The sequence below is a fragment of the Spea bombifrons genome, chromosome 2, assembly GCF_027358695.1.
Source record: "Spea bombifrons isolate aSpeBom1 chromosome 2, aSpeBom1.2.pri, whole genome shotgun sequence".
NCBI lineage: Eukaryota > Metazoa > Chordata > Amphibia > Anura > Pelobatidae > Spea > Spea bombifrons.
The window spans coordinates 21276966-21288085 of NC_071088.1; the positions used below are offsets into that span (position 1 = coordinate 21276966).

Below are 11120 nucleotides of genomic sequence, written 5' to 3' on the forward strand. Positions count from 1 at the left end.
CATTCTATAGCAATGCACATTGATTAAAGATTGGAAATACATCATTTTTATGTGACTTAATGTCACCACTGACATGTTTTTTTTGCATTTAAGTGACTTAAAAGTTATGTAATAGCCCAGAGGCTATTCCACTTTACATCACACGTAATCATACAGAAAAATATTTTGTTATATCTTACAGAAAATATATTTTGAGCATGAATGTCTATGTGTAAGGGTGAGTGAGCATGAATGTCTCTGTAACAGTGTATGTGAGCATGAATGTCTATGTGTAAGGGTGAGGGAGCATGAATGTCTCTGTAACAGTGTATGTGAGCATGAATGTCTATGTGTAAGGGTGAGTGAGCATGGATAAAGTATTATATATTGGAAACAATATTTATTTTATTCAACAATCCTTTTGCTTCAGATAATAAACATATAGACAGTGTTATGAGAATCCACACGAATTCCGTACACAAAACATATAAATAAAAAAGCGACGGATCACGAAACTAGCGTAATCGCTGCCAGGAGTAAAGATGGCGGATACGCATTGCTATTGGGAGGACGTGTCATCAGTTTGACCAATACTGAGCGAGCATTCAGCCGCTAGAATGCGTGGACCAATCACAATGCTCTTTTCTCGCCAGCTGAGCAGGAAGCAGGAAGCGACGTTGTGTCAGAATGCTGTGAGGGACTCCGTTACGAGTGACAGGACATGAACCCGCTCCTGCTCCCTGTGTGTTTGGGGTTCGTGGTCGCCCTGCCGCCGGTACAGAATGCCAAGGAGAGCCGGTTTAGTCAGCATGACGCGGCGCATTACAGGTAGAGATGGCGCTGCCGGTGACCGCGTTCCTTTATGTTTAAATGGGCCGGTGTTGGGGCTCCTACCGGAGTCATCATTGTGGAAGTCTGTAGTACCACCAAATACTTTTATTCTGAGTCTGAGTCTAGTTAAACATTCGGCGATTAATGTTTCTTTTTTTCCTTTGTCATCCTCAGGGATCGAGTGAAGTCCATGTTTTATCACGCTTACAACAATTACCTGGAGAATGCCTTTCCGTATGATGAGTTGCGACCTCTTACCTGTGATGGACAAGATACGTGGGGCAGGTGATTAGACTGCATCGAGAAAAACATGATTAAGTAGTAAATTGCCGAATATTGTAGGAGAGTACCAGACAATAGAGAAAGATTAAATAGGAATGAAGAAGGAATGTTAGTCACCCAGAATAAATTTAGTTGATTGTGGGGAATATGAAGATGGGTATTGCAGGATATGAGGGCTGTAATAGAGAGAGTTACATACTGGACAGGGGCAGATATAGGAGATAAGGGGTTATTGGAGCAGAAAGATAGAAAGTAAAATATAACTCACTTAAGTAGTGACCGGCATGACATAAATTTGACCAAATAAAAATCAGTGAAAATAGCTTTCTCTCTCTCTCTACCGTTCTGTTTTTGTCTTTCAGTTTTTCTTTGACATTAATTGATGCTCTGGATACGTTACTCGTGAGTGTACATTTCATCTTTGGTGTTTGGGAGTCACAATGTATTTTCTGTATGGAGGTGGCATTATGCATTGAAAAGATATTTACATTAAAAGTGTATCCTACCTAACTTTAATCTCAACCTAATATGTAAAGGATACATGAAGTTACTCCTGTGACCTAGTGAATGTTTTCATCGCAACTTTAGAAGTAGCTTCTTTTTATCTTTCTGCATTTCAGTGGATATATATGTAAAAAAATATATATATTAGCTTTATTTTGCTAACAATCCCATTAATATATATATCCGCTTCTTGCACCCACAGTGCTATATTTTCCTTTTTAATGTCCCGAATAATCTCTGATCTCACGCATGTAAATTGAGAGTCTGGCGGGGGAACCGTCCCATAAACTAAAACGGTACTGTAAAACTGGGTGAGGGTGCATCCCCGCCTGCCTCCAGCAGAGGGAGCTCTGGGAATTGGTTGATGGTGCATTCCTGCCTGGCTCCACCAGAGGGAGCTCTGTGCCCATTGTGTAGCGCTGTGGAATACGATGGCGCTACATCAAACAGTGATAGTGTTTTGCTAACAGCAAGACCCTTGTGTTGCGGGACCCGGCAGGCTGCACAGCGTACATCGACAGACTGGGATTTAAACCGCCTTCTTTTTAACTTTTTGCATTTCAGTGGATATATAAAATATATATACCGTATTGGCTCGAATATAGGCCGCACTTTTTCCCCCCACTTTAAGTCTTTAAAGTGGGGGTGCGGCCTATATTCGGGGTCTAGCGCCTGACGCCCGGGATATGCAGTCCCGGGCGCCGGGCAGGCAGCGGGGTCAGGATACAGATCCCCCGCAGCGGTGCAGGGGACCTGCATCCTACTCCCCGATACGCTCAGACAGCCTCCCTTGCCAGCACTTCCCACGGGGGGGGGGTGCCGGCACGGGAGGTTGTCTAAGCGCATCGTGCGGAGCCCCCCCCGGACTTACCGGAGCAGACTTGCCGGGCGTCTTGCGGGGCCAGCGGGGGACGTCTACGCAATACGCGTATACAACTTCCGGTGCCGGAACATCCAGTGCCGGCACCGGAAGTTGTATTGCGTAGATGTCCCCCGCAGGCCCCGCAGGGCAGAGGAGGACAGTGGTAGCATATCTCGGGGAGGGAGGACAGTGGTAGCATATCTCGGGGGGGAGGACAGTGGTAGCATATCTCGGGGGGTAGGACAGTGGCAGCATATCTCGGGGGGGGAGGACAGTGGCAGCATATCTCGGGGGAGGGGGACAGAGCGGCAGCATGTTTTTTTTGGTGCTTTTTTAAAGAAAAAAACTTTTTCTTTAAAAAAGCACCAAACTTTTAGGGTGCGGCCTATATACAGGGGCGGCCTATATCCGAGCCAATACGGTATATATTTTGGCAGAGTAAATGGGTGGCAATTAAATGACCCCAAAAATGGTTGCAGGTGGTGGTGGAGCAGCGTTGGAATTTTGGGGACACTTATGGTGCAATAAAATATTATTATTAAACTGCGATAATATGGGATTGTTTGGGTTGTTAACACATTGAAGGCTAAATCTGTGCCCGTGGTTAATGTATTAAGAGATTTACTTTACATTTGTTCAATCATATTTGGTTAGAAGCTAAGCATATCCCGGGGAAGAAGAACGTTCTAGCTAACGCCTTGTCATGCTTTGATTTTCAGCTCTTCGGGAAGCTGGTACCTCAAGCGTAGAAGAAAGGGTTGAACTTTCCAAAGAGTATTTGAGAATTGACTTCACCCAGATAAGTGTTTTAATTGCTAGATCTTTATCTATTGGGAGTATTTGGGATATCTATAAAAAGGCATGGAAATGGTGATCGTGTTTTACGAATATTGTGGATGCTAGCATTGAGAAGACATTGGAGTTTGTTTTGGTCATAATGAAGAAGGGTTTTATTAATAGGTGTTTATTATGTTGTTTTTTCTTTAAATTGTTAGGTAAGCAATGTTTTTAAAGACTTCTTTTTAAGACTGATTTTAAAGGGTTCTGGTTGTATTAAACACAGGACTCTAGGAGACCTCTATATGAGTTACTGCATGAGTTGATGTTTAGGTAAAATTTGTTGAAACCGTTTTGAAGCGCGTCTGTTTAAAACTGCTTTTGTTATTGCCTTTTTGGAGCTTTTTCAACAAGCAGGGCGGCTCAGGTTTACAAGTGGAAGATGTGGTTTGTGGTGATAATTTTAGGCTGTTTTTGACATCACCTAAAAAAAACAAAAACAAATGGCTCTGCGTCCTAAGGTTGCAGGGAATTGGTTGGCACATGGTTCCGGTCAACCTTTAACAAATTTTCAATTTAGACGTAAAATGTTTATCGACTCTCGTTTTGGAGAAAGAAAATTATTCCACGTAAATCGGTCATTAGGAGAGTCTGGAGATGGGAAACAGACCATTTTAAGATGTATGTTAGACCTAATCTTTTGTAGAATGCTGAGGTTTTTTTTTTTTATTTAGATCACCATCTGAAAGTGGTTTGGATTGTAGGACATTTCTTTATTTTCTGAGAGAGGAAATAAGGAGATGTGGAGGAAACCTTGGGTTTGAAAATGACGAAGTTGATATTTTTTGGTTAGGAATTCGGGGCATAAAAATTTGTCAAATGGAGAGTATTCTGTTTGAACATGTGAATATTTTTCCATGGCCAAATGTGATTATTATCCATTGTGGTGGCAATGATTTGGGGAAGGTTAAATCTGTTGAGCTGTTGCTGTTCTTAATTCCTGATATTAGAAGTTATTTTAGTGAGGCTGTAATTATATAGTCTGAAATGGTACACGGGCTTATTTGGCTCAAAAGGCCAGAGTTTAGAACGCTAGGGTTAGGCGTAAGCTAAATAGGTCCATGCAGAAAGTTATGGGGCTGGAAGGAGGGGGGATTTAGTTTTAAGCATGTGGACCTAGAAGGGGACTGTGAAGATCTTTCTGGTGGAGCAGGCCGTGGTTTTTATGGGATGGACCACAAATGGTTGTTGTTTATCCATTTGTGGCTGTTTTTTTAGTTGGCTTTCTGGCTTTAGGGCTGATGACCTGGGATTAGTTAAAGTTTGCTTTCACTCTGGGATTGGGACAAGAGTTTTAATGTGGTTACAATTTGTTTGTGTTCATAAGTTCATAAATTTTTAGTATTATGTAAAGCTAAATAAAAAACCACTGCCTGTTTTATCCCAATTGAATTTGTTTGTGTTTGTTTATTATTCAAATTATGTATTTGTGTTTGATTATTAACTGTTTTGATCCATGCGATCTTCTCTTTGGAGATTTACACAAATAGCTGGGCTGTGCACATACCTGATGGCTCTGTAGAGGCAGAACGTATTGCACAGAAATTCGGTTTCATCAACCTTGGGCAGGTGGTGCTTGGCAGTGATTTCTACCATCTATCTCATCGTGGCATTCAAAGGAAATCCTTCAGCCCTCACTGGGGTAGAAACATTCAACTGAAAAAAGAACCCAAGGTTAGCTGGTTTGAGCAGCAGACGCTGAAGAGAAGGGAGAAAAGACAGCCTGATGTGGTTCCCACAGACCCCCTCTTCAGCTTGCAGTGGTACCTGCATAAGGATATAAATCTTGACTTATGCATCCAGACTGCTTGGAACCGTGGATATACCGGACGAGGCGTGGTGGTCACCATTCTGGATGACGGACTTGAAAAGGACCACCCCGATCTCGCATTAAACTATGATCCGGAAGCGAGTTACGATTTTAATGACAACGATCCTGACCCTCAGCCCCGATATAACCCATCTAATGAGAACCACCACGGCTATGGGCTCTTGCATGCATGGAATTCTGGATGCGCCGGCTGAAACATGGGAGACAACGCAGCCTCAAAGAAAGTGCCTCATAACAATTGTGAGCACCCCCAAAAAAGTGTATTCAGATCTGATTTTGACTTACAATGTCACTGCCTGTTCTGGGTCCCCCAATCACATAACATCCCTTGAGCATGTCCAAGCCCAAATGTCCCTCAGCTACAGTCCCAGAGGTGACCTGGAAATCTATCTTACCAGTCCTATGGGCACCCGTTCTGTGCTAATGGGCAAGAGACCACATGATACCAGCACTGATGGGTACAAAGATTGGTCCTTCATGACCACACAATCTTGGGATGAAAATCCATTGGGCCTTTGGACCTTAGAATTTAGGAACAGAGGAAGCTACACCAACCACGGGTTTCTACGCCATTGTAATGGTTATGGGAACGCTGGTGGTTTTCATTCACTGGTATCTACGAAAAAGATCACGAGTAGACCCCAGTCCTGTCTGATGGGCAACCACCGTGCTCTAAATCAGATCTGGAATCTGCGCAGGGAGGAGATTTCCTCTGCTTTTGAACGCTGATGAGGACAAATTCAACAAGGAAGAGCAGAGACCCAACCTGACGCGGATAGCACTGTTACACCAATAAAATTCCTTTTACTATTTGGCAAAAATACCTTTTCCTCGTTTTATTTTACAAATTTGGATTTTGACTACCTGGAAATTTTCAATAATAAAACAATTAAACCGTGCCCGTTTGACAGCATGCTTGAAGGATGGAAAAGCATAGACTCAGATTTCATATCTTGTGAGGATTCCAAAACCAAAAATCAAGCTAACCTGACGTTTGGAGACGCTGGCTGACATCAACTAAGAATTTGTGCCGTTTCTATAATAATTACATTTTGGCTTTTTGTTTGGGGCTGCTGTCTCGCTTGCTGAATTTTACCCATTACAGAAATAACTCTTTAATCAGTTTGTCTCATATTTGATCAGAGAATATATAGTTTTTGTGTGATTTAACGTCACCGCTGACAAATGTATTTTTGCATTTAAGTGACTTAATAGTTATGTATTTAATGAGAAGATGTTTTTGCATTTACAGGTGAGAAACTATATCGATGTCATGACCGTACCGAGTAGCTCATCCTTTTCTCTTTTTTTTCTTTTGGTATTTTTTGGGTGGCAATTAAGTGACCCCAAAAATGGTTGCAGGTGGTGGTGGCAGCTTTGGAATCTTGGGGACACTTATGGTGCAATAAAATATTATTATTAAACTGCGATAATATGGGATTGTTTGGGTTGTTAACACATTGAAGGCTAAATCTGTGCCCGTGGTTAATGTATTAAGAGATTTACTTTACATTTGTTCAATCGTATTTGGTTAAAAGCTAAGCATATCCTGGGGAAGAAGAACGTTCTAGCTAACGCCTTGTCATGCTTTGATTTTCAGCTCTTCGGGAAGCTGGTACCTCAAGCGTAGAAGAAAGGGTTGAACTTTCCAAAGAATATTTGAGAATTGACTTCACCCAGATAAGTGTTTTAATTGCTAGATCTTTATCTATTATTTGGATATCTATAAAAAGGCATGGGCGGCTCGGGCTTACAAGTGGAAGATGTGGTTTGCGGTGATAATTTATGACTGTTTTTGAATTCATTTAAAACAGACAGCAAAAGGATGCTGGATAGAGTTGCAAAGAGTTGATGGGAATTGCAAGTGTCCAGTGAAGATGTCAGAGGCTTTTATGGCTCTGCGTCCTAAGGTGGCAAGGAATTGGTTGGTACGTGGTCAACCTGGACAACCTTTAACGAATTTTCAATTTGGAGATGGAAAACGGATCATTTTAAGATTTTTGTCAGACCTAATCTTTTGTAGAATGCTAATGTTTTTTTTTTTTTAGATCACCATCCGAAAATGGCTTGGGTTGTGGGACATTCCTTTATTTTCTGGGCTCAGAGCAGAGCGGAAATAAGGAGATGTGGAGGAAACCTTGGGTTTGAAAATGACAAAGTTGATATTTTTTGGTTAGGACTTCGGGGCTTGGAAATTTGTCAAATGGAGAGTATTCTGTTTGAACATGTGAATATTTTTCCATGGCCAAATGTGATCATTATCCATTGTGGTGACAACAACTTGGGGTTAAATCTGTTGAGCTGTTGCTGCTCTTATTTCCTAGTCTATTTTAGTGAGGCTGTAATTATATCGTCTGAAATGGTTCACAGGCTTATTTCGCTCAAAAGGCCAGAGTTTAGAACACTAGATAGGGTTAGGTGTAAGCTAAATAGGTCTATGCAGAGAGTTATGGCGCTGGAAGGGGGGGTTAAGTTTAAAGCATGTGGACCTAGAAGGTGACTGTGAAAGTCTTTAGAAAAGTAATGGAATACATTTGTCAGACATCGGTTATGATATTTTCAATTTGAATCTGCAAAGTATGGTGGCGCAGGCCATGGTTTGTATGGGATGGACCACAAATGGTTGTTGTTTAGTTGGCTTTAGGGCGGATGGCCTGGGACTAGTTTAAAGTTTGGTTTGGGACAAGAGTGTTTATGTGGTTACAATTTGTTTATGTTCATAAGTAATAAGTTGATTTGTAATATTTTATAACGCTAAATAAAAGACCACGCCGTGTTTTATACAAATTGAATTTATTATTCAAATGATGTATTTGTTTTATGAGCATTAACTGTTTTGCAGGTGGTGCTTGGCAGTGATTTCTACCATCTATCTCATCGTGGCATTCAAAGGAAATCCTTCAGCCCTCACTGGGGTAGAAACATTCAACTGAAAAAAGAACCCAAGGTTAGCTGGTTTGAGCAGCAGACGCTGAAGAGAAGGGAGAAAAGACAGCCTGATGTGGTTCCCACAGACCCCGTCTTCAGCTTGCAGTGGTACCTGCATAAGGATGAAAATCTTGACTTAGGCATCCAGACTGCTTGGAACCGTGGATATACCGGACGAGGTGTGGTGGTCACCATTCTGGATGATGGGCTTGAAAAGGACCACCCCGATCTCGCATTAAACTATGATCCGGAGACGAGTTACGATTTTGATGACAATGATCCTGACCCTCAGCCCCGATATAACTCATCTAATGAGAACTACCACGGCTATGGGCTCTTGCATGCATGGAATTCTGGATGAGCCGGCTGAAACATGGGAGACAACGCAGCCTCAAAGAAAGTGCCTCATAACAATTGTGAGCACCCCCAAGAAAGTGTATTTAGATCTGATTTTGACTTACAATGTCACTGCCTGTTCTGGGTCCCCCAATCACATAATATCCCTTGAGCATGTCCAAGCCCAAATGCCCCTCAGCTACAGTCCCAGAGGTGACCTGGAAATCTATCTTACCAGTCCTATGGGCACCCGTTCTGTGCTAATGGGCAAGAGACCACATGATACCAACACTGATCGGTACAAAGATTGGTCCTTCATGACCATACAATCTTGGGATGAAAATCCATTGGGCCTTTGGACCTTAGAACAGAGGAAGCTACACCAACCATGGATTTCTACGTCACATCACGTTGATTTTGTACAGGACAGATGAACACATGATGTCCAGACTGCTTGGAACCGTGGATATCCCGGACGAGGTGTATTCAGATCTGATTTTGACTTACAATGTCACTGCCTGTTCTGGGAAAAAAGCAACTCATGCTTAAGAGCTGCCTTTCCAAGTGTAGACTTTCTGAACACCTCATCCATTCTGGTCCCTCAATCTATGTCAATGGCGGTGATAATGAGTGTGGCTATTGTAGCGGTTATGGGCATGCTGGTTTTAGTTCAGTCATTTCTACTAAAAAGATTCAGTTGACCTGTTTTTGACATGTAAATAGAGTTTCATTAAATGTTTAGCAAAATAACTTTTCTTTTCTGTTTTATTTTACTAAAGTCTCATGGTCTTAAAAGAAATTCAAATACAAATTTGGTATGATAGTTAAGATATTAGGCTTATCTTCTTTTCTCTTTTCTTTCTTCTGTTTTGAAATACCTTGCATGTTGTAACTGTAGAAATTAGGACATAAGGAACTATTCTCAAACATTAAAGAGTCCCAATATTTGCTTAAAGCGCTAAATTAAACCCGAATCAACTGAGGGTCTGTAGTAGCTGTGAAACTATAAGTTCACTATCTGAGATTTGATGAAAGCTGACTCAGTGTTGCACGGAATAACTAGGCCCACAGTGGTTACATTCAAGGTTGATTCACGATATTGTTACATCCGTGTCTGCTCAAATAAATCTGTCTTAAAATGTAATCTAAAAAGTTGCAGCAGAGAAAGGCTTCTCCAAAAGGAAATAAAGATCAAAAGCAAGGATTCTCCAGTCTCTGAAGAAGGGGAAGATGGATCATTAATGGAAATTTCATTAATTCACACATCCATTATTTAGGTTGAAAGCAATAGTCCCTCCAGAGCTGTTAAAAAAGCTGTTTAAATGGTATATTGGTTGAAATGAAAGAATTCATAACTAACTCAAAATAAATTAAGGCAGATATTAATTTATTAGTAAACAGAATACAATTGTTGAAAAACAAATCTGGATGACGATTAACAATTTATCTGTTAACTGACAAAAATCAAGCCTTAGAAGTCAAATTAAGATAATTGGAGACGAAATCTGTGTTTTAGAAATATAGAAGAATTAACGCCGCCGCCACCACCACCACCGCATGCCACGGTGCCGTCAAAGTCCTATGATATTGTGGAAATTACAAATAGCCTTTACCCACTTAATATGTCAATACATTTTTAAAACGCATTAGTGTCTTCTATTAATTTGAATTACATATGTTAAGTGATATGAATCTTTGTATCTTTTAACCAGAAAGTGTAATTTGAGATACGTGTTTAAGATTATGTTCCTCCAAAACACAACAATAATGTATTGAGGAAACAAAAGATTTACCCAGTTAATATATTACGGTGGTCAAAATTGTTTTTGTTTCAGGAATGACATTCGGGGGTGCGTTCCCAAAGAGGGAGGTTCGTGACACCTTCTGGACTCAACTTTCATTATATACATTTTAAAGAAAAAAAGGTTCTCCCCGCCCGGAGGTAGGACGGTGAAAAAGAAGTAGCAATAGAAGAGCATTGAGCTGGCAGAGATTGGCAGGTAATAGGCACACGCACCCCCATGGAGAAGGACTGAATTTCCCCAGTATTATAGAATTTTTTTTTTTTTTTTTTTAAAAAAAAGGATCCCCCAAAATAGGGACTGTCAGAGGTGCAGCAGTAGGCTTGAGCAGGCAGACTCTGGCAGATGAAAGCCGCATGCAGCCCTGTGGAGCAGGACTGAATTTCGCCAATATTATAGAAATTTATTAAAATGGTTCCCCCCTAAAATAAGGTGCAGCAGCAGCATTAGTAGGGCACTGGACCTGGGCAGGCAGGCACTGGCAGATGATACACACATGCAGCCCTGTGGAGGACTGAATTTCCCCCAATATTATAAGAAAAAAAGGTTCCCCCAGAATAAGGATGGTCAAAGAGGTGCTGTAGTAGTAGTAGTAGTAGTAGTGGGGTAGTAGTAGTGGGGCACTAGGCCTGGGCAGGACTCTACTCAGGAGCAGGGGACAAAATGTCTGCTGCAGTCCCTGTAAAACACTACAATAGCCACTACTGCTTCTCAAATCCACCTCATAACGGTACATGTCCTGCGCTAATAAACTATTAACTTGCATTATTGTATATGAGCTAACTGCCGATGTGTCACGCTACACCTCTTATCAGTTTGTAACTGTGGCAACTGACAGTTTAAAGTGGTGTCGGCACTAATGCTTGCCCCTCCCCTGGTAAATGCTGATTGGCCAGAGTGAAAAAGGTGAGGGACAAACTCCCACAGG

The 11120-nt window shown here is 41.4% G+C and overlaps 1 protein-coding gene and 2 long non-coding RNA genes across 3 annotated transcripts; all 3 read left to right on the forward strand.

The window, feature by feature from the left end:
* Positions 1-725: 725 nt before the first annotated feature.
* Positions 726-1195, forward strand: LOC128474684 (uncharacterized). The gene is made up of 2 exons (XR_008346388.1): positions 726-807; positions 985-1195. It is a non-coding gene; the product is annotated as an uncharacterized LOC128474684 (long non-coding RNA).
* A 3543-nt stretch (positions 1196-4738) lies between these two features.
* Positions 4739-5680, forward strand: LOC128473596 (proprotein convertase subtilisin/kexin type 4-like; the record flags this gene model as incomplete). Its single annotated transcript, XM_053455849.1, has 1 exon — positions 4739-5680. A coding segment is annotated over one exon (582 nt), but the record flags the coding sequence as incomplete, so codon positions are not given.
* A 1960-nt stretch (positions 5681-7640) lies between these two features.
* On the forward strand, positions 7641-9140 carry LOC128474360 (uncharacterized). Its single transcript, XR_008346342.1, has 2 exons — positions 7641-8488; positions 8871-9140. It is a non-coding gene; the product is annotated as an uncharacterized LOC128474360 (long non-coding RNA).
* Positions 9141-11120: the final 1980 nt, after the last annotated feature.